Source organism: Xiphophorus maculatus, chromosome 13 (genome assembly GCF_002775205.1).
Source record: "Xiphophorus maculatus strain JP 163 A chromosome 13, X_maculatus-5.0-male, whole genome shotgun sequence".
NCBI classification, from domain to species: Eukaryota; Metazoa; Chordata; class Actinopteri; order Cyprinodontiformes; family Poeciliidae; genus Xiphophorus; species Xiphophorus maculatus.
The window spans coordinates 28,521,780-28,548,587 of NC_036455.1; the positions used below are offsets into that span (position 1 = coordinate 28,521,780).

At 42.7% G+C, this 26,808-nt stretch overlaps 1 protein-coding gene across 2 annotated transcripts in view; it reads right to left on the reverse strand.

The window, feature by feature from the left end:
- khdrbs3 (KH RNA binding domain containing, signal transduction associated 3) overlaps positions 1 to 26,808 on the reverse strand; it is a 166,649-nt gene that overhangs the window by 76,828 nt on the left and 63,013 nt on the right. For both annotated transcript variants that reach the window (XR_002753714.1, XM_023345173.1), the window contains exon 2: positions 18,318 to 18,436. Coding sequence is in view for 1 of the 2 variants with exons in the window: in XM_023345173.1 (XP_023200941.1) it covers positions 18,318 to 18,436 (119 nt within the window). In the remaining variant the exon portion in view is untranslated. The remainder of the gene's footprint in view (positions 1 to 18,317; positions 18,437 to 26,808) is intronic.

Sequence of the window (26,808 nt, forward strand, 5' to 3'; positions counted from 1 at the left end):
CCTTCGTATTTGATCGAACTCCTCCTAGGGATTTCGATTGATCGGCTTCAAACTCGGTCAGTCTGATCATAAGGCATGTCTGATTTAAAGTTATCAAATTGGTGACTGTATGAGCTTGCTGAAGGGGGGTTAGCAGGGGTCAAAGTTCACCTACTCGCCATGAAACACGAAACTCTTATATTTCCTATACAAAAACACAGAGAGGGACCAAACTTTCATTGATTGATCGTCATCGGGTGTCCTAAAATACCCTGTGGTGAAATTATTTTTTTAAGTAGGCCACGCCCCCTGAGAACAGGAAGTGTCATGTTTTACTGTGAACGGTCGCTATCTTAGCCCTTTGACCTAATCAACATGAAACTGTGTCCAGAGACAGAAGACATGTTGGTGTGTTGAGTTATTCCAACCCCGACCGGCTGCGATGAAGCAGGTGGGCGTGGCGGCGTTGCGAACGCCGTCGAATTTCGTTTGGCTCTGAATTCCACAATTTCGGGCCCAGCTGCTTCAAACTCACTAGGATGGATCCTTGTTATTATTACGATTCTTCCCACCTCTTCGTGTGCCTTTTTGGGGGCTTTATCATATTCAAAAACTCACCAAACTTGGCGGTGGCGACTAGAAAATTTAAAAATTTTGAATTTTAAGGTTGTCGCAAAAATCGCAAAAAAAATTGCTGAACGGCGGCAACTAGCAATTTTCTGTTGACACAATGGTATGAACGTACTTCATCGTAGAGACATGAAATTTGGTACACTTGTAGAGCTCACCAAAAGACTCAGAACTTACATTGAATGTTATAAGCCAACTATCACAGAAAGTCGGCCATTTTGTATTGAACGTCCATTTTTTACCTCGAGTTTGACGTTTACAGCCTTCGTATTTGATCGAACTCCTCCTAGGGATTTCGATTGATCGACTTCAAACTCGGTCAGTCTGATCATAAGGCATGTTTGATTTAAAGTTATCAAATTGGTGAGTTTTGGAGCATGCTGAAGGGGGGTTAGCAGGGGTCAAAGTTCACCTACTCGCCATGAAACACGAAACTCTTATATTTCCTATATAAAAACACATAGAGGGACCAAACTTTCACTGATTGATCGTCATCGGGTGTCCTAAAATACCCTGTGGTGAAATGATGACATCACTTAGGCCACGCCCCCTGAGAACAGGAAGTGTCATGTTTTACTGTGAACGGTCGCTATCTTAGCCCTTTGACCTCATCAACATGAAACTGTGTCCAGAGACAGAAGACATGTTGGTGTGTTGAGGATTCCAACCCCGACCGGCTTTGACATAGCAGGTGGGCGTGGCGGCGTGGCGAAGTGACCTGTAACGCCGTTGCCATACGTTTGGCTCTGAATTCCACAATTTCGGGCCCAGCTGCTCCAAACTCACTAGGATGGATCCTTATCCACCCACCGACAGGAATTCATAACAAAATTTGGTGGGCGTGGCCTAATTTCTCTATAGCGACCCCTAGAGTATTTTAAATGAACAGCCCCAAGCCATGCTTTATCCTAGAATTACGAAACTTGGTACATATGTGTATCTTGTCGGGACGTACAAAAAAGTCTCTTAGAGCCATGCTCTAAACCCAACAGGAAGTCGGCCATTTTGTATTGAAGGTCCATTGTGGACCTCGAGTTTGACGTTTACAGCCTTTGCATTTGATCAAACTCCTCCTAGGGATTTCGGTTGATCGGCTTCAAACTCGGTCAGTCTGATCATAAGGCATGTCTGATTTAAAGTTATCAAATTGGTGACTGTATGAGCTTGCTGAAGGGGGGTTACCAGGGGTCAAAGTTCACCTACTCGCCATGAAACACCAAACTCTTATATATCCTGCACAGAAACTCACAGAGACACCAAACTTTCAGTTATTGATCATCAATAGGTGTCCTAAAATACCCTGTGGTGAAATTATGACATCGCTTAGGCGACGCCCCCTGAGAACAGGAAGTGTCATGTTTTACTGTGAACGGTCGCTATCTTAGCCCTTTGACCTAATCAACATGAAACTGTGTGCAGAGACAGAAGACATGTTGGTGTGTTGTGGATTCAAGCCCTGACCGGCTGCGATGAAGCAGCTGTGTGCGGCGGCATGGCGAAGTGACCTGTAACGCCGATGCCATACGTTTGCTTCTAGATTCCACATGTTTCGACCGAGCTGCACTAAACTTGGCTTGAGTGATGCTGGTGTGATACCTGAAAATTCTATGTCATCAGATTATGACGTCATCTAAGCCCCGCCCCCTCAGAACAGGAAGTGCTATTTTTTTCCTTGGAAACATTCATCTATGGCTCTCTTGACCTAATCAAGGTGATTCTGTGTTGGATGACAGATAGGAAGTTGGTCTCGCTTGCTTTAAAGTCCCAACAGTTTTCAATGGCGGCAACGCCGTTCGTATACGTTTGCCTCTACCTTCCACATATTTTGACCGAGCTGCATCAAACTTGGCCTGAGTGATCCTGGAGGCTTGCCCGTCAATCCTACGTCATCACATTATGACGTCATCTAAGCCCCGCCCCCTCGGAACCGGAAGTGCCGTTTTTTTCCTTGGAAAGCTCTGTTTATGGCTCTCTTGACCTAATCAAGGTGATTCTGTGTTGGATGACAGATAGGACGTTGGTCTCGCTTGCTTTAAAGTGCCAAGAGTTTTCAATGGCGGCAACGCCGTTCGTATACGTTTGCCTCTACATTCCACATATTTTGACCGAGCCGCATCAAACTTGGCCTGAGTGATCCTGGTGGGAGGCCCGTCGATCCTACGTCATCATATTATGACGTCATCTAAGCCCCGCCCCCTCGGAACAGGAAGTGCCGTTTTTTTCCTTGGAAAGCTCGCCCTAAACCATGCGAGAGCTCCTGCGGTGGCCGGAACCCCCGCGGTGGCCAATAGGCCGGAGCGGCGCTTGCTGCGAGGGCCGCCCGAGGCTGCTTGCAGCTTTAATTAGGCCCGAGCAGCAAAGCGCTGCGAAGGCCTATTGTATCTGTACTGTTTATTAGGCCCGAGCAGCAAAGCGCTGCGAAGGCCTATTGTATCTGTACTGTTTATTATTATTATTACGATTCTTCCCACCTCTTCGTGTGCCTTTTTGGGGGCTTTATCATATTCAAAAACTCACCAAACTTGGCGGTGGCGACTAGAAAATTTAAAAATTTTGAATTTTAAGGTTGTCGCAAAAATCGCAAAAAAAATTGCTGAACGGCGGCAACTAGCAATTTTCTGTTGACACAATGGTATGAACGTACTTCATCGTAGAGACATGAAATTTGGTACACTTGTAGAGCTCACCAAAAGACTCAGAACTTACATTGAATGTTATAAGCCAACTATCACAGAAAGTCGGCCATTTTGTATTGAACGTCCATTTTTTACCTCGAGTTTGACGTTTACAGCCTTCGTATTTGATCGAACTCCTCCTAGGGATTTCGATTGATCGACTTCAAACTCGGTCAGTCTGATCATAAGGCATGTTTGATTTAAAGTTATCAAATTGGTGAGTTTTGGAGCATGCTGAAGGGGGGTTAGCAGGGGTCAAAGTTCACCTACTCGCCATGAAACACGAAACTCTTATATTTCCTATATAAAAACACATAGAGGGACCAAACTTTCACTGATTGATCGTCATCGGGTGTCCTAAAATACCCTGTGGTGAAATGATGACATCACTTAGGCCACGCCCCCTGAGAACAGGAAGTGTCATGTTTTACTGTGAACGGTCGCTATCTTAGCCCTTTGACCTCATCAACATGAAACTGTGTCCAGAGACAGAAGACATGTTGGTGTGTTGAGGATTCCAACCCCGACCGGCTTTGACATAGCAGGTGGGCGTGGCGGCGTGGCGAAGTGACCTGTAACGCCGTTGCCATACGTTTGGCTCTGAATTCCACAATTTCGGGCCCAGCTGCTCCAAACTCACTAGGATGGATCCTTATCCACCCACCGACAGGAATTCATAACAAAATTTGGTGGGCGTGGCCTAATTTCTCTATAGCGACCCCTAGAGTATTTTAAATGAACAGCCCCAAGCCATGCTTTATCCTAGAATTACGAAACTTGGTACATATGTGTATCTTGTCGGGACGTACAAAAAAGTCTCTTAGAGCCATGCTCTAAACCCAACAGGAAGTCGGCCATTTTGTATTGAAGGTCCATTGTGGACCTCGAGTTTGACGTTTACAGCCTTTGCATTTGATCGAACTCCTCCTAGGGATTTCGGTTGATCGGCTTCAAACTCGGTCAGTCTGATCATAAGGCATGTCTGATTTAAAGTTATCAAATTGGTGACTGTATGAGCTTGCTGAAGGGGGGTTACCAGGGGTCAAAGTTCACCTACTCGCCATGAAACACCAAACTCTTATATATCCTGCACAGAAACTCACAGAGACACCAAACTTTCAGTTATTGATCATCAATAGGTGTCCTAAAATACCCTGTGGTGAAATTATGACATCGCTTAGGCGACGCCCCCTGAGAACAGGAAGTGTCATGTTTTACTGTGAACGGTCGCTATCTTAGCCCTTTGACCTAATCAACATGAAACTGTGTGCAGAGACAGAAGACATGTTGGTGTGTTGTGGATTCAAGCCCTGACCGGCTGCGATGAAGCAGCTGTGTGCGGCGGCATGGCGAAGTGACCTGTAACGCCGATGCCATACGTTTGCTTCTAGATTCCACATGTTTCGACCGAGCTGCACTAAACTTGGCTTGAGTGATGCTGGTGTGATACCTGAAAATTCTATGTCATCAGATTATGACGTCATCTAAGCCCCGCCCCCTCAGAACAGGAAGTGCTATTTTTTTCCTTGGAAACATTCATCTATGGCTCTCTTGACCTAATCAAGGTGATTCTGTGTTGGATGACAGATAGGAAGTTGGTCTCGCTTGCTTTAAAGTCCCAACAGTTTTCAATGGCGGCAACGCCGTTCGTATACGTTTGCCTCTACCTTCCACATATTTTGACCGAGCTGCATCAAACTTGGCCTGAGTGATCCTGGAGGCTTGCCCGTCAATCCTACGTCATCACATTATGACGTCATCTAAGCCCCGCCCCCTCGGAACCGGAAGTGCCGTTTTTTTCCTTGGAAAGCTCTGTTTATGGCTCTCTTGACCTAATCAAGGTGATTCTGTGTTGGATGACAGATAGGACGTTGGTCTCGCTTGCTTTAAAGTGCCAAGAGTTTTCAATGGCGGCAACGCCGTTCGTATACGTTTGCCTCTACATTCCACATATTTTGACCGAGCCGCATCAAACTTGGCCTGAGTGATCCTGGTGGGAGGCCCGTCGATCCTACGTCATCATATTATGACGTCATCTAAGCCCCGCCCCCTCGGAACAGGAAGTGCCGTTTTTTTCCTTGGAAAGCTCGCCCTAAACCATGCGAGAGCTCCTGCGGTGGCCGGAACCCCCGCGGTGGCCAATAGGCCGGAGCGGCGCTTGCTGCGAGGGCCGCCCGAGGCTGCTTGCAGCTTTAATTATTATTATTATTATTATTATTCTGCCCCCCCAAAGAGGAGCCTTTTTGGGGGCTTTATCATATTCAAAAACTCACCAAACTTGGCGGAAGCGACTAGGCGGTTTAAAAATTTTGAATTTTAAGGTCGCCGCAAAAATCGCAAAAAAAATTGCTCAACGGCAGCAACTAGCAATTTTCAACAGACCCATTGCTATTCACTTACTTCATCGTAGAGACTTGAAATTCGGTACAGTTGTAGAGCTCACTAAGACGCTCAGAATTTACAAGTAATGTCATAGTGCAACTATCACAGGAAGTCGGCCATTTTGTATTGAACGTCCATTTTTTTCCTCGATTTTGACGTTTACAGCCTTCGTATTTGATCGAACTCCTCCTAGGGATTTCGATTGATCGGCTTCAAACTCGGTCAGTCTGATCATAAGGCATGTCTGATTTAAAGTTATCAAATTGGTGAGTTTTGGAGCATGTTGAAGGGGGGTTAGCAGGGGTCAAAGTTCACCTACACGCCATGAAACAGAAAACTCTTATATTTCCTATACAAAAACACATAGAGGGACCAAACTTTCAGTGATTGGTCGTCATCGGGTGTCCTAAGATACCCTGTGGTGAAATTTTTTTTTTACGTAGGCCACGCCCCCTGAGAGCAGGAAGTGTAATGTTTTACTGTGAACGGTCGCTATCTTAGCCCTTTGACCTAATCAACATGAAACTGTGTCCAGAGACAGAAGACATGTTGGTGTGTTGTGGATTCCAACCCCGACCGGCTGCGATGAAGCAGGTGGGCGTGGCGGCGTTGCGAACGCCATCGAATTTCGTTTGGCTCTAAATTCCACAGTTTCGGGGTGAGCTGCTCCAAACTCACTAGGATGGATCCTTATCCATCCCCGAACAGGAATCCATAGCGATATTTGGTGGGCGTGGCCTAATTTTTCTATAGCGACCCCTAGAGTATTTTAAATGAACAGCCCCAAGCCATGCTTAAACCTAGAATTACGAAACTTGGTACACATGTGTATCATGTCAGGACGTACAAAAAAGTCTCTTGGAGCCATGCTCTAAACCCAACAGGAAGTCGGCCATTTTGTATTGAAGGTCCATTTTGGACCTCGAGTTTGACGTTTACAGCCTTTGCATTTGATCGAACTCCTCCTAGGGATTTCGATTGATCGACTTCAAACTCGGTCAGTCTGATCATAAGGCATGTCTGATTTAAAGTTATCAAATTGGTGACTGTATGAGCTTGCTGAAGGGGGGTTACCAGGGGTCAAAGTTCAGCTACTCGCCATGAAACACGAAACTCTTATATTTCCTATATAAAAACACATAGAGGGACCAAACGTTCAGTGATTGATCGTCATCGGGTGTCCTAAAATACCCTGTGGTGAAATTATTTTTTTAAGTAGGCCACGCCCCCTGAGAACAGGAAGTGTCATGTTTTACTGTGAACGGTCGCTATCTTAGCCCTTTGACCTAATCAACATGAAACTGTGTCCAGAGACAGAAGACATGTTGGTGTGTTGTGGATTCAAGCCCTGACCGGCTGCGATGAAGCAGCTGGGTGTGGCGGCGTGGCGAAGTGACCTGTAACGCCGATGCCATACGTTTGCTTCTAGATTCCACATGTTTCGACCGAGCTGCACCAAACTTGGCCTCAGTGATGCTGTTGTGATGCCTGACAATGCTATGTCATCATATTATGACGTCATCTAAGCCCCGCCCCCTCAGAATGAATTAGAGAGATCTTCTGTGTAATTACATAATAAACAGTACATGTTCGTCGTTTGTAGGGCAATGCTGCCCTCTGCTGGCCACTGAAATAGTTTCATTATTTCAGTAATTCGACACCAGAGGGCAGCATTGCCCTGCAGATGAAATTCTTCGATTTTGTAATACACAGGAAAAAATAAAAAATTGGTATTTCTAACACAAAAAGTCACAGAGACTCCAAACTTTCAGTGATTGATCGTCATCAGGTGGCCTACAATACCATATGGTCAAATGATGACATCACGTAGGCCACGCCCCCTGAGAACAGGAAGTGTCATGTTTTACTGTGAACGGTCGCTCTCTTAGCCCTTTGACCTAATCAACATGAACCTGTGTCCAGAGACAGAAGACATGTTGGTGTGTTGAGGTTTCCAACCCTGACCGGCTTTGAGATAGCAGCTGGTCGTGGCGGCGTGGCGAAGTGACCTGTAACGCCGATGCCATACTTTTGCTTCTAGATTCCACATGTTTCGACCGAGCTGCACCAAACTTGGCTTGAGTGATGCTGGTGTGATGTCTGAAAATTCTATGTCATCAGATTATGACGTCATCTAAGCCCCGCCCCCTCAGAACAGGAAGTGCTATTTTTTTCCTTGGAAACTTTCATCTATGGCTCTCTTGACCTAATCAAGGTGATTCTGTGTTGGATGACAGATAGGAAGTTGGTCTCGCTTGCTTTAAAGTGCCAAGAGTTTTCAATGGCGGCAACGCCGTTCGTATACGTTTGCCTCTACATTCCACATATTTTGACCGAGCTGCATCAAACTTGGCCTGAGTGATCCTGGAGGCTTGCCCGTCGATCCTACGTCATCACATTGTGACGTCATCTAAGCCCCGCCCCCTCGGAACCGGAAGTGCCTTTTTTTCCTTGGAAAGCTCTGTTTATGGCTCTCTTGACCTAATCAAGATGATTCAGATGATAAACTCTGTCAATGCCCACTGCTGGCTGAACCGTGTGGGCGTGGCCAAATGGCGAATATCAGTCCCTCGCCATATACATACGTTTGGCTCTAATTCACACATGGATCATCCGATTGGCGCCAAACTGGATATGTATGACCTTTGTTCTGCTCTAAAGAGCCCAACGGGTTTGAGATGTAATTTGGGGAAAATGCGCGACAGCTTCTGCAGCGGCTAGCGGGCGGCAGTGCTGGAAACTGCGGCAGAGCTTCTGCGGTGGGGAGCGGGCTGCGGCTCTGGAAAACGCGCGAGAGCTTCTGCGGTGGCCGGAACCCCCGCGGTGGCCAATAGGCCGGAGCGGCGCTTGCTGCGAGGGCCGCCCGAGGCTGCTTGCAGCTTTAATTATTATTCTTATTATTCTTACCCCCCAAAGAGGTGCCTTTTTGGGGGCTTTATCATATTCAAAAACGAACCAAACTTGGCGGAAGCGACTAGGCGGTTTAAAAATTTTGAATTTTAAGGTCGCCGCAAAAATCGCAAAAAAAATTGCTCAACGGCGGCAACTAGCAATTTTCAACAGACCCATTGCTATTCACTTACTTCATCGTAGAGACTTGAAATTCGGTACAGTTGTAGAGCTCACTAAGACGCTCAGAATTTACAAGTAATGTCATAGTGCAAGTATCGCAGGAAGTCGGCCATTTTGTATTGAAGGTCCATTTTTTACCTCGAGTTTGACGTTTACAGCCTTCGCATTTGATCGAACTCCTCCTAGGGATTTCGATTGATCGGCTTCAAACTCGGTCAGTCTGATCATAAGGCATGTCTGATTTAAAGTTATCAAATTGGTGAGTTTTGGAGCATGTTGAAGGGGGGTTACCAGGGGTCAAAGTTCACCTACACGCCATGAAACAAAAACCTCTTATATTTCATATACAAAAACACATAGAGGGACCAAACTTTCAGTGATTGATCGGCATCGGGTGTCCTATAATACCCTGCAGTGAAATTTTTTTTTACGTAGGCCACGCCCCCTGAGAGCCGGAAGTGTAATGTTTTACTGTGAACGGTCGCTATCTTAGCCCTTTGACCTAATCAACATGAAACTGTGTCCAGAGACAGAAGACATGTTGGTGTGTTGTGGATTCCAACCCCGACCGGCTGCGATGAAGCAGGTGGGCGTGGCGGCGTTGCGAACGCCATCGAATTTCGTTTGGCTCTGAATTCCACAGTTTCGGGGTGAGCTGCTCCAAACTCACTAGGATGGATCCTTATCCATCCCCGAACAGGAATCCATAGCGATATTTGGTGGGCGTGGCCTGATTTTTCTATAGCGACCCCTAGAGTATTTTAAATGAACAGCCCCAAGCCATGCTTAAACCTAGAATTACGAAACTTGGTACACATGTGTATCTTGTCGGGACGTACAAAAAAGTCTCTTAGAGCCATGCTCTAAACCCAACAGGAAGTCGGCCATTTTGTATTGAAGGTCCATTCTGGACCTCGAGTTTGACGTTTACAGCCTTTGCATTTGATCGAACTCCTCCTAGGGATTTCGATTGATCGGCTTCAAACTCGGTCAGTCTGATCATAAGGCATGTCTGATTTAAAGTTATCAAATTGGTGACTGTATGAGCTTGCTGAAGGGGGGTTACCAGGGGTCAAAGTTCACCTACTCGCCATGAAACACGAAACTCTTATATTTCCTATACAAAAACACATAGAGGGACCAAACTTTCTGGGATTGATCGTTATGGGGTTACCTAAAATACCCTGTGGTGAAATTATTTTTTTACGTAGGCCACGCCCCCTGAGAACAGGAAGTGTCATGTTTTACTGTGAACGGTCGCTATCTTAGCCCTTTGACCTAATCAACATGAAACTGTGTCCAGAGACAGAAGACATGTTGGTGTGTTGTGGATTCCAACCCCGACCGGCTGCGATGAAGCAGGTGGGCGTGGCGGCGTTGCGAACGCCATCGAATTTCGTTTGGCTCTGAATTCCACAGTTTCGGGGTGAGCTGCTCCAAACTCACTAGGATGGATCCTTATCCATCCCCGAACAGGAATCCATAGCGAAATGTGGTGGGCGTGGCCTAATTTCTCTACATCTCCCCCTGGAATATTTTAAAAAATCAGCCCCAAGCCATGCTTTATCCTAGAATTACGAAACTTGGTACACATGTGTATCTTGTCAGGACGTACAAAAAAGTCTCTTGGAGCCATGCTCTAAACCCAACAGGAAGTCGGCCATTTTAGATTGAAGTTCATTTGACCTCGATTTTGACATTTAGAGCCTTCGTATTTGATCGAACTCCTCCTAGGGATTTCGATTGATCGGCTTCAAACTCGGTCAGTCTGATCATAAGGCATGTCTGATTTAAAGTTATCAATATGGTGAGTTTTGGAGCATGTTGAAGCGGGGTTAGCAGGGCTCAAAGTTCCCCTGTGATCGACTGTGTAATATGTAATTACAAAGGGGATCCTTTATCATTCCGTAGTGCAATGCTGCCCTCTGGTGTCGAATTACTGAAATTACTGAAATAGTTTCATTATTTCAGTAATTCGACACCAGAGGGCAGCATTGCCCTACGGAAAGACAGAGTTCAATTTTGTAATGTAGGAAAAAATTAAAAATTTGTAATTCTACTGTGAACGGTCGATAGCTTCTGCACCAAACTTTGCACGAGTGACCCTGGCGGGACCCTGACGACCCTATGTCATCATATTATGACGTCATCTAAGCCCCGCCCCCTCAGAACCGGAAGTGCCGTTTTTTTCCTTGGAAAGCTCTGTTTATGGCTCTCTTGACCTAATCAAGGTGATTCGGATGATAAACTCTGTCAATGCTCGCTGCTGGCTGAACCGTGTGGGCGTGGCCAAATGGCGAATATCAGTCCCTCGCCATATGCATACGTTTGGCTCTAATTCACGCATGGATCATCCGATTGGCACCAAACTGGATATGTATGATCTTTGTTCACCTCTAAAGAGCCCGACGGGTTTGAGATGTAATTTGACTCCACTGCGCCCCCTAAGGTAATACATCGGCCGTATCTCCTCGACGCATGGACCGATCTGCACCAGATTTTTTGACAGTCGTCGGGGAGCGCCGCCGAACGCATTCACGCGTGTCGCCCGGTGGACGGGCGGAGAAAATGCGCGACAGCTACTGCGGCGGCTAGCGGGCGGCGGTGCTGGAAACTGCGGCGGAGCTTCTGCGGTGGGGAGTTGGCTGCGGCTCTGGAAAACGCGCGAGAGCTTCTGCGGTGGCCGGAACCCCCGCGGTGGCCAATAGGCCGGAGCGGCGCTTGCTGCGAGGGCCGCCCGAGGCTGCTTGCAGCTTTAATTAACATTTGTTCTTTAATATTTTAACGTTCTTCAGCAGTTATCTTTTAACCTTTTAATATTTGATTGAACAGCAAAAACTGCTATGAGCTGCTTTAAATCAAAGCATATTTACTGCATTAGGAATATAAAACATTATGTTTGAAGAAAAAGTAACCAAGGGAAATTAAAACCGGTTTTGTCTGTGCTTTTCCTTCAATAGTATCTGTTTACATACGCGTTCACACTGGCCTCCTTCAGTTTCAGATGTTTTATTTTTCTCCTAACTCTGAGTCAGATGATTAGAAAACCATCTTCTACATTTACATTTGACATGAACAGATTGTTATGAGTTATTAACTGTCCGCTGTCTTTAAACGTCACAGGCTGATAAATTAACACAGCTCAGATCGTCACCTGTCTGAGCTGCTGTTTGTTGTTCATAAACTGATTTACTTTCACTCCTGTTGACATGAGTTGATTAAAAGTCAAGTGTCAAAGTTTTTAACTCAGACGTTTAAGTCAAGGCCAAAAGTTTTCGTTTTTGCGACTGGAACTGAAACTCCAATCGCCATCTCTGTTATTGTGTACTGCATATCGCAGCATGGTTGTCCTGTAAAGTTGTTGTTTTTCCTCCATTGTACGCAGTGAAACATAGGCAAAATTAAATTTTATCGTGGTTTTCCTAAAATGTCTTCTAAATCTGAAATATTATGTAAAATCGACTCTTTTGCCATCATGTTAGAATCTTATTCCCTCATCAAAAACATACCTGGAGTGTTGCTTTGATTCTGTTGTGAATTTTTGAGAAATCCTTGAGTCTCCCGTTGTAGTCATTTAGGTCTGTAAAACGTGCATTCATTGTGCGTCTACGTTAACGAGAGTCGATTTTGGCACTTCGGATGAAGTATGTTGGAGTCTTAACCCCTGAAACGAGATCTAGTTACACCCTTACAAAAACCCAAAGGCATAGAGGACAGAGTTTAAACGAGGACACTGTTACAAGACAGTGTGTTGGTTAAACCGTCTAATAAAGTATTGTTTATGGAGACTAAGTGACGCATGAGAAATGGCTGAATCTTTAATTCACGTCTAATTCTATCCATAAGGTGCCTTCAGAACGTTACATCTCCCATGGCAACAGCTCCCTACTAATACTGCTTTGTTTCACTGATAATTTAGTGACATGGAGAAATGATGTTTGCCAAGAGCTTCTTTCAGTTTCCGGATATTTAAAAAGAGATCATGCAGATTTACGCTGTATTTGTTTGATTAATGGCAGTAAATGTCAGAGAGCAGGTTTAATCTGAACATTTGAACACATCATCCAGCAAGTCAGCATCAGCGCACACCTTGTTCTGCAGACAATCCTCTGAACACATCAGTCTTTTTTCCACAAAGAACTGTAATCCCTGCCTTTTTTTATCAGCGATCAAAATCTGCCGTGATTGATGCGTTAGGTTTTTGCTATCATTAGGGATTATGTGATTCACTAAAACCTGCCAGGGATTTTTTTCATGTCAGAGGATTGGGCTTTCTGTAATCACCAAAATATAAGCGGATGCGTTTAATCACAAGTTGTCTCCTGCTGCTCTGTTGTGAGAAACAACATGGATGCAAATGATATACAGGAAGAAAATATACATACATATATTCATATAGATTATTACAAAAACATCAGCAAAAGTAAAAGAGCTGCATGATGACTCACATTTAACCTGAATAGGGGTGGGGCTGCCGGGGAAAGAAAAGGAGCGCATCTGACATCTTCTCATCAATTGCTGAATACATTTCTGCGTCTCTCCAGGAAGGCGCGCTCGCAAGGAGTAATTGTGCTGAGGACAGCAGGACCAGAATGACGGCAGAGGGATAAATCACCACTCCGAGAGCAGAGAAAACCCACAGTCTGGACTGGAAATAAACCAGTGGGACTCTGTGTGCCTCAATAATAGTGTGTTGTTCTTCCAGTGTAAAGGCTGCTTTTCAGGAGAGAGATCCAGGAAATGTAGATAGTCTCCGACAATGCAACCAAACTTAAAAAAGGCCAAATGGTCTTAGTTCTTCAACAACAATAGTCAAAATTGGAATTGCGTTGCAATGGTGGTTAGAATGCATATGTAGACTCGTTAAAGAACTATTTATTCCAAACATTAATTTCACAGACTTGACCCCAAACTAGAGGAAGAAATCCAAATTTTCTGATTGAGGAAAGTAGCTTCAGACTCAGAGGAATTACACCCAAAATCTGGGTGTAGTGATAGACTCACAACTGAACCTATATAAAGACAATTACAAAGTCAGCCTTCTATCACCCGAAGCACATATGCAGGCTTAAAGAACTAATGTCTGAGCAAGATCTAGAGAAACTAATCCATGCGTTATGCATTATGCAACATCAAGCATGACTGCTTGATGTTTTTATAGTGTATAACACTTTGAGCTGCCCTGTTGTTGAAATATGCTACACAAGTAAATATTTTGGTAGACTCTCTCAACCTTTAGTTGTTTTTTTTTATTGATTAAATAGCAAGTTATGACAAAGAGATGGCAGAATCTGAGGTGGAGACTGCTCAGATGGCAATCGTCTAACAGACAATCACAGTGCAAAGAGAGTATGACCCAAAAGGTCATTAGTAAAGAAGCTATTTTTCTAGGTTTGTATCCAAGCAAATATTGAAATGAAAGCGTGTTTTACATATAGGTGCCCAATCAATGAGACTGCACACAACTGTCATGAGATTGTGAGAAAAAGATCATCTAACAGTTTGGGGGAGATTCACAAAACTTCAAAAGCCGCAACGTACATGATCTTCAACTTTTAAATTCAACATGTGAAGCAGAAACATCAAAAGCTCCTTAGTTGGGCTAAGGAGAAAAAAAGAGAGCACTGCTGCTCAGTGGTGCAAAGTCTAGATAATGAGCATTTTATTTGAAAACCAAGCTCACAGAACTTGGATAAATATCGGGCAGGGACAGGACACACTGCTTGAGGTCCAGTGTGAAGTTTCCAGAGTCAGTGATGATTTGGGGAGCCATGTTAGATCCTGGTTTTGGTCCAGTGTATTGTAGACAGAGCAGCCATTCATTCTTCCCTCTATTGACAAAATGAAGATGCTGTTTTCATTTTCCAGCCGTACTTGGCATCTGCCCACATGGCGTCAAAGTACCAAGACCTGCTGATGATGACTATGGTGAGTTTTGATAGGCTGTACATTGCAAAGACTTATTTTTCAGTAGATGTTTTTGTATGGAAAAGTGTGTTTATCCATTTATTTATTTGTTCTTGTGCATTATTCAGATTTTTTAAATTTCTGGGTTAGCTATAGACTGCAACTACCAAAATATGCAAAAAATATCAGCTTACAGAAATGTAAAACTGTAATATTTGAGCTTCACTTTTTGAGTTTAATTAGTTAAATAAATCAAACTTTTGATTATGTTCTACTGTACTGAATGTAAATGGTTTCTGGAGATGTTTTTTTAATGGTTTAAAGTATTTAGTACACACACTAGAATAAAATACAAAAAAAACATTCCTATGTCTTTAAAAGTCTACAAATTCACCTCCCCCCCCAAAAAAAATCAACTCTCTATTTTATCACACAGTTGGCAGCCGAGCACGAGCCGCACAGTGTCCTTGCCTGCTTCGTTTTTGATAAACAACCATGTTTCTAGAGGATGGATTTAACTTCTTCTAAATGGCTGTTTGGAAAATGCCAGTGCCACTTCAATGCCAGAAGCCAAGAGGTGATGCTCGCAGCTCAGGAGAAAAACCTATTCAAGTCAGACCTATCCCTCTTGCTGCCGCTACCTGTCAGAAGGAACAAATTGAATTTGTCTTCCTTCGGTGGCTTGTTGAAGCTCTAAACAGCGTATTAGTGGCCCTACTTATCAAAGCTGTCAAAGCAAATCGGGTTAGCAGTGAACCTAGGAGACCCAGATCAGCCTCAGATAATACTGCGTGTCGCGCAACAGTCATTGCTCATCAGGATTAGTTCGGACAATTAATTTGAGCTCCACGACATGTTGAATACGGGTGACTAAAGGGCCATCAACACCAAGAAAACAACTAAACTGTTGACTTTGAAATGATACTTTTGGAATTATTCTGTTTCAAGAGGATCCTCAACCCAACAGTGATGAAAGTACAGGACCAAAAAGCAGTGCTGGGATCACCTTCAACAGAAAAAAGAGATCAACAGATTCATTCCCAAAGTCTTGCTGCCCTTTATAGTATTTAGCAACATACAGTAATTCAGCATAGCATATATATATTTGCTAGCTTCAAATGGCAGGGGGCTAGCATATTTTAATGAGGAATTAACATTACATTAGGACACAAAAATACATATTGAAAAGAAATCCATATTCCCTGTGACACACTGCTAAGTCTTCTTCAGCAATGACATCCTCTGATGTATAAATGGATTTAAAGTTTGTCGTCAACAGACAACTTTTACAGCAGGCTGGTTCGTACTCTCTGAATGCCTTTTGAAAATCTATTTTGGGACTTGTTGACAACCAGAGTGTGCAGAACACAGCACAGGGTTGCTATCACAGTTCAAACAACAATGGCTGACATCCAGTCAGGAATCATGGGATTCCTGACTGGAATCCAGTGATTTCTTTTGACATGCATCAAAAGAAATTACCCACTTAAGGTGTTTGGTTGGAGAATGTCATTGTTTCAATAAATTGAACTACAAAGCTTCTCGTATTTAAGTCAAAGTAAAGTGTGTCCATAAAATGATCTGGTGGTGCCTGAATTTAGTCATATATGATGATAAAGCAAAGCTCCCAATGGGCCCAACTAGGAATGGAAAAGGGATAGATGGATAAATTATGTAAATAATCTGATAAAAAAAGAAAGAAAAACAGATCAGACGAAAGCCTCTGTTGAAACGCTTTTGTCTCTCAACCTGTATGCATCTTATGTGTGTGTAAATATGAAGAAATGACAAACATCTTGTAAAATCCCATCACATGCAATAATTCTGTATGTTCTTTTATTACATCTTTATTTTGGATAGTGCACATATATTGAGATGAAGGGTATAGAATAGTCCCTCTGTCCCTTTTTTTAATGTTCTAAATTGTTGGGTTTTTTTTTAAACTTTTATTTAATATCAAAGTAGAAAATATATGATGTGATACATTACATTAATGAAGGGAAAATAAAATCACAGAATTAACAAAGAAAAGAAAACAGAGGGTATTGTGTTGCAAAGAATGAGTATTATTAACCGTGTGTGCATGTGTATGTGTATAGACATATGACGGATGTTCTCGAATGTTTCATGTTCTCAAAAAGGAAGTAAGTCAGGAAGCTGCTTTCTGGAGCCACTCTGAGCACCATCATGCCTGAATTTATTTGCCATTTAAGTAAAATTCTGTAATGTTTGTTAATTTGAAGACAGTACCAAACATGCAAATGTTGGTATTTAGGAGGCAAAGCAGTGAAATTTGGCATAATTAACTCTTAGTATGTGTACAATATGCATCAACAGGCATTACTGGATTATAAATACGCCACCTTGACTGTATGGCGCAATATTCTACAAGACGTTCAGCAAATTGTTTATAGGGTCACTGATGTGACATTTGAGTAACTCCCATGCAACAAAAACAATGCAGCAGATGTGTCATATACATGGAACGTTAAGACTTGCGGCTTTCATGCCACTCAATAATTTGATATTTTTGAAAAATATTTGTGGCAGGCTGGTGTAGCTTGTGGTCAAAAAGTGTTCATGCAGACAAAAAAAAATAGTGCAGTAATTTACCTCAGGCGGTGTAATCTTTCTACGTTACTGATATGCCTGGCAGATACCCAATGATGTGATAGTGGCAGATGTGATCCGACTACTTTATTGCAACTGTAGTATTACTAACTTTTGCAAACTAATATGCTAATCTGAGGGTGGTATAGTTATGCTCTGCATCCTATTTCAGCTACAATGAGGAGAGGATATCTACTTTGGAAACCTAGCCTAGAGCTAGTGATACAGGTTCAGAGTTTTGTCCATATGGGTCGTTTCCCTCCTCGTTCCCCTTCACTGACATACTGCAGGTTACTGCTGTCTGACCCCCTGAAGAACTGAGGTGAAAACTTGAGTGATGTCCCCTGTCTAAGAGCAGCCCTCTCACTTTTACACCAGCCTTCCTCATCGTGCTCCCAGTGGGAAATCCCTGTCATGCAATGAGCTTGTGGGCCCAAAGAACCCAAATGCTTGTGAAAGCTCTTCATGGCAAGTGAGGCTTAAGTGCTCTCTGTAAAATCACTGTTGTCCCTCAAAATGCTCTCACTTTGCGAACATTATTAGAAAACAGAACATTTTCAACCCGCTACTAGTGACAGATTGTGTTTCTTCTTGCTAACTAAGATTTTACTATTTTATTTAAACTGATAAAAATATGTTTCAGTTTTAGGAAAAAAATCTACTTTACAGATAAGGCGAGAAAACGCTTTTGAGTCTTGTTCTTTATTTAAAGCTGCACGTCGACTAACTTTAAAGTGGGCAAAAAACCTTTGTCCAAGGTCAGAGCATTAGAGCTGTGCCTTGTATCTACATGATGTGTTTAAAAAATGTCTGCAGTTCTTCAAGACAGGAAGTAACATCTCAACTCAGTTGTACCCCAGTTCTGTCAGCCGACAATGTTGCAGACATGCATCTAATGAAATAAAATATTATCAGAAAGTGTCAAGTGGCTGTTGGAAAGAAGGTGGAATCAAAAGCAGACCTGCTCAAGCTGGCTTCATTATCTAAATATAACACAATCCGAAATTCTCCATCTGTACACTTTGTCGAAGTCGTCTTTGGTAGCGCTGCTGTGTCACTTACCTTAGGAAACTGCTTGACTGGTATTAAAACTTTCTGGCCCAGTTTCATGTTCTTGTTGATGACAACGTCAATGAACTTCTCCTCCTCCTTCCCCTCATCTCTCTGGATTTTATCGATCTCTGGAAGTAAGAAAAAAGGAAAGAACAATCATCACTCGAGAGGTGAGACTTTAATTTCCACTTCATGTTACCAACAAAAACGCAACTTCTGACACTAAAACCTACACCCTCTAATGACTGTTTTGAATGAGTCCGCTAGCATGTTGAACACTAGCTAGCGGACTAGTGTTCAACTACAGTAGGTACATTAAGAGTACCTTTTTGATACTCTTAATGTTGCCCCTTTAGCCATCTGATTTAAGACATGATCACCTACAGTTCGTACTGCAGATCACCCACAGTGATCTGCAGTCTCCAAAGAAACTGACGAGCACAAGAAACTTGTCCCCTGTCTAAGAGCAGGGCAGTAGTTTGCTGGGACTCCTAATAGACACCTTTAGGAGTTGGTGACAGCTGTTTAACGTTCAATCTGGCAACTTAATGTGAATCAGTTCTAATAATTTATTTGCTACTAATGTCCATCACTGTAAGACATTAGCCAATCAAGAGAATGCATTTTTATGTCTTAATTGTAAACAGTAAAAAAGCCAATAACAGTCTAAACCCACTTAAGGTTGGAAATAGTTTTTAACTATATCTCAATTGGCTGCATATTTTTTGTCATGCCCACAACTGAAACCACAGCTTTCCTTAAGCACCGTGAATAGACTAATTTTATTACGGAAACCTTGACAAAATAACCAAGAGTCAATAAGATAACTTTCCATAGCTTCTTAAAACTTTAAAGGAAGTGTTGACACCATGCCCACACACAGCAGTGTGGAAAAGTGACTCAGATCACTAGCTCCTTTATGTAGAAGTTTAGGTGTTTGCACATTATCTTGCGAAACAAGTTACCTGGTAATTCTCTGTCAGTGATTGAGATACTGGTGTACTCCATGGTCTGAGTCTTCAAAGTATTTTATTGAATTTACTGGATTTTATTTGGACGTTAAGGGAAACATGCCAACTAGAACTCTGAGCTATTGAGAAACATCTGATATGTCTTCTCTATATTTAGCTCCATCCATCATCCTGTTAACTGTGACCAGCTTCTCTGTACCTGAGAAACAAAATGATTCCCACGGTACTGCAAAAGGTTTTGTTTTTGGCTACCCAATATCTTGAGAATCTAGATCGGAAAGTTTAATTGTGTTTTCATCTGACTAGAAAACATCTTTCCATGTCTGTTTTGTCAACCTACTTGTCTTGTAGCAAACCTCAGACAGGAGTTGAAAATAAATTTCTTCTTCCACAGAGGTTAGATGCCCTTTCAACAGTTTTTCCAACACTTTTTCCAGATGTACCTTCAGCATCTTAGCTACTTATCTGAATAATGCTGTCATTGATTGGTCAGTTTAGATGGACAGCCATGTTTTGGTAGGTTTGACATTGTGCCATACTCTTGTTGACCCTGCTGTGATCCCTGGTCTTCATTCGACTTTTCATTCACCTTCCCAGAACAGTTGGATGTGGATCCACTTATTAACTAACTTCTTAGAGCAGTTGGTTGATATTTTTTGTAAAAGCCTTTGTAAGCCATGACTCTCTTTCATTCCACGTCCCAATTATGTGCTAGTTAGTGTTCAAAATTCCAGTGAAGTCATTGAAGGTTGTGGTTGTAGAATGATAAAGTGATCTGGGTATTTTGGAACTGCCTCTACTATATTGTCACTGGCAAATCTGGTTGCATAAAAGAAGGTACACAAGCAAAAACATTGCATGAAGACAAATTTTCATTCAAAGCACACATAGGGTGTCAGTGAAAAAAACAAAATGAATGGGAGGACACCGGCGCTTGCACCTCCAGGCTACCAAAACTACTGGCTGTCACGCTGCTTCTTTCAGCAGAGGTGGGACTTTGATGTATTGGGAGACGTAACCTTGAACGTTTAATCAGATGGATAACATCTGTGTTTCAGCGGCAGGAAAATGGTTTTGCAGAGAGGGCAGCAGGGAGGAGCATCGAGGTCCCAGACAAAGACTCCAGGCTAAAAGCCTGGCAGAGGGAAAGGGTGAGGCAGAGGGCAGACAACAGCACAGATTTACTTCCTCTGGGTAAAATGATTTTCAAAAAGGTGAAGAAAGAAAGAAAAAAAGAGCCATTGCACTGTTTCTTCCTCCCTTCGTTCAGGCTTTTGAAGCCGGACTCAGAATCAGATATGAAGTTGAGTAGATTAGGCTCAACCTGCACGCAGGTTCAAACAACACGAGAAAATAGTCCACATTTTTCAATTAAACAAAGTTGAGCTTATCGACAGAGCCAACCGGAAACTCAGAGGGCAATTGCGACTCCCCCAACAAAGCTCGGCAGCGCTACATTAGCAGAATGTAATTAAAACCTTTGATATGAGTTTTAAGCAGGATAAAAGAAGTATCAGTGAGATGGAGATATCTTTAAGCCTCAGTTTCTCCCAAGGGGGGGCAGAGACAAGAACACATTCTGGAAAAAGACAGCATTAATATTAATGCATCGCCTAGCAACATGCCAAGACGGAGCTTCTTTCCCTCCACCGGGCGTTGTCCTCAAAAACAGTCAGGGCTCTGATGTGCTGAGAGATTGTGACTGAGATTACGGTTTAGCTGGGAACGCTTCTCGTCTCGTCTGGCTCGCGGCGCATTTTTCAGCCTTAAAGTTTCTAAAAACATTCCGACGGTGCACGGAATCAGTCTGATCTTTCTGAAGGATTATTGCTCGGCGGTTTATGAGGGAGAAAGTGTGACGATCCAAAGTGGCAGCCACCTCCACCTTACAGTCATTACCATGTGCTCAAACAAAGGCGATTAGACATACATCCCTGACACAAGCACAATGCGCCTGTTGTTTCTTTTCTTTCTCCTACGGGTTCCTACAGACTCCTCCGCTCCGGCAACATTTGTCGGTTTCAGAGGCAAAAAAAAAAAAGAACAGACTTCTATTACATTGGCTTCCCAGAAACTCTGATCTCTTTGAAAAATATGTTATTTCTTGACCATTTCTTTTCGTGTAATGGTCCCGTTTCTCGTTGCAACTCCTCCGTTCCAAAGCAACGCTGACACGGGAGGAAATGGGAAGAATGAAACAAATCCAGGAGAGCGAGGAAGCTTTTAGTGCCAATATCCGTCTGTTGCTCAAATGCAAATGGAAGCATAAAGACAATGTAGTATCCTGGATATTTCCTGGAGAGACAGGACAGTTTCACTCTATAGCCACTCAGCTTTTATAATGCTTAGTATGAAGTGGAAGTAGAGACTTTTTTTAGTCTGATAAGTAGCTGCTGAAATATGTTGACTCAAGAAGTTTAATTCATTATGCCATTATGCAATTAAATACAGCTGATTTAATTAACGTAAAACAGACACGAGGCTAAAAAATCGAATGAGATCAGACACATGCAAGAGTATGAAGGCCAAACCTCCGATTCGAACACCTTCAAATCCATAGAAAATGCAGATAAAAAGGACTTTCCTCTTAAAAGTTTCTAAAGTCCCCAGGTTCGCCACCAACCACATGGTGAAGTTCGCGGACGACACAACGGTGGTGGGCCTCATCAGAGACGACAACGACCTGGACTACAGAGAGGAGGTGGAGCAGCTGGTGGACTAGTGCAGAGACAACAGCCTGATCCTGAACGTTGACAAGACGAAGGAGATGATCGTCGACTTCAGGAAGAACCGGCCCAGCCACGCTCCACTGCTCATCAACAGCTCGGCTGTGGAGGTGGTCACCAGCACCAAATTCCTGGGGGTGCACATCACTAACGACCTCACCTGGACTGTGAACACCACGTCTCTGGTCAAGAGGGCACAGAAACGCTTGTACTTCCTGCGGAGGATGAGAAGAGCACACCTGCCCCCGCCCATCCTCAAGACGTTCTACAGAAGCACCATAGAGAGCATTCTGACCAGCTGCCTCTCTGTGTGGTGTGGAGGCTGCAGCGCCTCCGACTGGAAGAACGTGAGGAGAGTGGTGGAGACAGCAGAGAGGATCATCGGGGCCCCCCTTCCCTCCATTCAGGACATTTCATCCCAGCGCTGCGTGTCCCGAGGCCGAAACATCGTCAGTGACCCCTCACACCCCCACCATGGACTGTTCTCCCTGCTGCCCTCTGGAAAGAGGTTCTGCAGCATCCGGTGCAGGTCCACCAGGTTCTGAAACAACTTTTTCCCACTTGCCATCAGACTGCTGAACTCTTAACTGGACTGCACTCAAAAACTGGTCTCCACTTCATACCTTGCACATATACAGAGCTAAATAACTTCCATTTTACTGTCAGTCCTGCACTTTATATTTTATATTCATATTTATATTCATATTTTATACTGTATTTTATTTTATTCTGGAGTAACCGCACAACATTGGAAGCTCAAAACATTGTCCTGAGCCGTATGCAACGAAATTTGGTTCTGTATTCACCCTGTGCATGCAAAATGACAATAAAGTCAGTCTAAGTCTAAGTCTAAGTCTAAAGTTCATCGATGTTCATCATTCAACAGTGAGAAAGGACCTGGGCAATCTGGCCTCCATGCCAGAATTAATTTCTTCCTTTGTAAAAGGGATACCTTTTGCTCCCTTTTGCTACAAAAGGTTACCTTTTGCTCAGTGCCTTTTGCTACTGAGCAAGGCAAAAGGCACGTCACATCTTGGGCAAAATAAGACCTAATAATAATCCTAATAATCCGAAACTTTTAGGAAAATGCTGTGTTGACTGACAAGACAAATGTGAAAGTTTTCAGAAGGTGTGTCCCATCTATTCAGTAAAAAATACAATGTGACAATAAGAAAATCTTGAAGAAGAATGTCCGACCATCGGTTGGAGACCTCAAGGTCAATCACACTTGGACTAGACATCAGGACAATAATCCAAAGCACACCAACAAGTTTCTCTCTGATTGGTTCAAAGCAAAGGTTTTGGAGTGACCTAGTCAAAGAAAAGCTCGAGATGTAGCAACAGCTTTAAGAGGCAAATGTTACTCAAAAGCCAACAAATGTGGTTGGATGAAAGTAATTCTGCAAATAACAGGTCAAAGTTTTTCCTCAAGAAATTGTAAAACTATCCTCACCAGGAACTAGGATGGCTGAACGGATGGTCTAATGTGGTACTATTATGATTTACCTCAAGGTAATATCTGAATATTGTGTTGAAATTCTCACCAAATCCAACAGATTCAGTTCTCATGATTAACTACAATAATACTGAGACTGCTCATCCTTACTGCGGCATTTGACTTTTTTAAATTGATAAAATAATCCTTAGTTTTACTTTATTGCTCACAGTGTAGACAATATTTTTCTGCTTAGTACTAAGTTACTGACAGACTGCGAAGCACACCTGCTGCCCGGCACGTTTTAATAATGCCCACTGGCCCCCATTGATTTATTACTTGTGAGTTAGGTGTTATTGAAGTTGAGTGGAAATATGAAGCAAGCCCCGTTTGTGAAACCTTCTGTAACACCTCATGTAACATTATTGCATGGATCCCTGTGAGCGTCCTGGGACACATGTTGTACCTACCACAGACCCCAGATGCACAACCCTGTTATTGATGAGTCACTCAGCAATAATCCCACAGCCCTTCAATGGCTTCTTCAGTGTAAACAGCCATTTCATGCAAAACTGGTTTTGAGATTTATGGGTGTATGAACTGTTAAGGCATTTATTTATTTCACAATGGGTTTCTTTTACGATGGCTGGATCCAGTTTGATACAGACTTCCTTTCTAATTGGTTGTTAGCTCGCTGACATAAGATTTTTAAAGAACACTTCTTCAAAACAAACTCAAAATAGCCTTTAAGAACGCCTTAAACTTTATTCTTGTCATGAAACGGTGGTGGAAGATGGTGAGGGAAACGCAGCAGACCCAGGATAACACGAGTAAGATGGTTTTAATAATGAATATCAAGAATTACACAGTCCAATAATGTCCAGAATACCGGGCAGCATGGCCGAGCAGAAGCCAGGGCTCAACGCCGGTAGCAACCGGTTACACAAAGGATAAGATGACGGACTGGGCACACATAGGCCTGTCGCGCGATAAACAATAAATCGATTAATCGTACAATAAATTAAAACTATCGATGTCATTTTAATTATCGGCATTATCGTCTCTTCCGGCCTTTTTCTCTTTCTGTTAATGACACTGAATGAAAAAAGGCTCAACTCCGGTTCTCTCCACTGACCCTCCCTTCCTGATTTCCTCAGTGTAAAGCCTAGCAGCACACTACACGATCTTAGAGCTGTCGGCCGATTGTCGGCCCATTTTCAAAACCTGACAGACCACAAATTAGCCGACAGAAATCCTAGGTATAACGGTTCGATCGGGTTTGGTCCTGCCATGTGGTGTCCAACAATGGGCACAAAATAATGGCTACAAGTTCAGTTAACTAATTTTAAAACCAGGCATTAATCAATGCTTTACTACAATCTACCTGCAATGCATGTAGCTAGTGTCAGAGTAAAGTCCTGACTGAATGAAAATCATTAGAACCTGTTTACATCACGTTAACGAAGAACAGCTGAAAAGTTACCGGGTTTATCAACTGCCCAACTCCTCCCCTTGTCATTTCTATATTCTTTGCATGTTGAATAAACATTAATGTTGTTTCCACGTATCATCTCCAATGTCCGCTGGACTTCGGGTTGCGCCGTGTCAGCTGTTTGGGATTCCCCTCCGTAATTTCCCCTCAGAAAGCGCTGAGGAGAATCCAGCTTTCTGATTGGCTGTCACATTCAACAGGCTGCGTTAACATCCCAGTCGGGGAAAATCCCTGATTTAGATCGGAGGACGATCTACCGTAACACACCACACAATCTTAGAAAGATCAACGTTTTAAGATTGTTGTAAGGGGAAAAATAGGAGGAATAAATCATGTAGTGTGAATTATTGCATCAGGTAGTCGATGTGCCCATCTTCTCTATTTAAATCTAATTATTACTGAAGGGCAACATAATATACAGACTTCATAATCTGCACTCTTTTGGTTGAATGTAGTATTTATTTCCACTTTGGGTTTATGTTGTTTAGTTTTTGTTCAAGTGCGTTTTTTGTTAATGGAGACCATTTTATTTTCGTTTTTGGTTGTTTTGTTTATTTAGTTTATCAGTTCCAGTGTTAAGTGTTCTTTTGAAAATAAAGTGTGTCTAACTTTGGCAAGAAATCGCATGCATTATTATGTCATTTCCATTAAATCAGTGCAAAAAGGTCTTCAAACAATATTATCGTTTATCGCAATAATTTGTGAGACAATCGCTCAGCAAAATTTGCTATCGTGACAGGCCTAGGCACACAGATGACAGAGACTAGACGCCAAATGAGACGAGGACCGGACAAAGACACAGACACACAGGTGACACTAAATACACAGGAGGTAATAAGGGAAAGAGAAACACCTGGGAGTAATCAAAGGGAGACAGGACAACATGGAGACTCAGAGACACAGGAAACTCAAAAATAAACACACAGAAAAACACGGATCATGACAATTCTGTAAGACTTGTATTCAGGGTTTCTGGCAGTTTTTATATTATTCTGGACATCTGAATCAAAAATTGGATAGATATTAAATATATCTTCTAGAAAACAGCCTTATGAATAGAATACAACAAGCATTCATTGTTTGCAATGGGGAAATTTAGGATGCTATGGTTGGCTTCTAATTTGGAAGTCTGGTAAAGGGAACCTTCACTGTATTTATTTTTGTTTTTTTTAGATTAGCTCCCTTCCACGATCTACACTCACTGTGCTAAATACAAATTCGTTAAGATTCAATTCCTGTTGTGTGGTGCAAAAACATGTAAATATAAAAAACAAGGACTTTGGTTAGGTGTCAGTAGGTTTGTTTGAAATGTGAACCAGACTGAGTTCAAAACTCTGATTGGACAGAGGCCAAAAATGAAACCAAATATATTTTTTATTTGACTAAGTGAGCATTTCTCTTGGTTTTGTCAGTAATTCAAAAACCAAAATGATCAATGAGTTAGAATAGAATAGAATTCAACTTTATTATCATTGCACATGTCACAAAACAATGAAATGCAGTTTGCATCCATCTAGGAGGGTCTAGCTTCAGTGTTAATGGTATTAACTGGAATTAATGGAAAACTCCCATAACTAATTCAGAATTTAGAATTTTAGCTGTAATATATTGGAAAAACAAATGCTTTGTTTTCTTTTTTGAAATGATCCATTATTGGAAAATGATACAATTCAATTCCATACATTTCCAGACTTTCCAAGACTCCATAGGAACCCTGTTGGTTCTTAAGCCCTAATGGCACTAAGAGCAAAAGTAAACAAGCTGGAGCCCACAGCACAACAACCTGCTGGGTTCCTCATGACTTACTGATGGAACAGGAAACACACTCGTCTCTTTTAGAACCCATAACCCACAGTCGTGAAGCAGAACTTGCAAA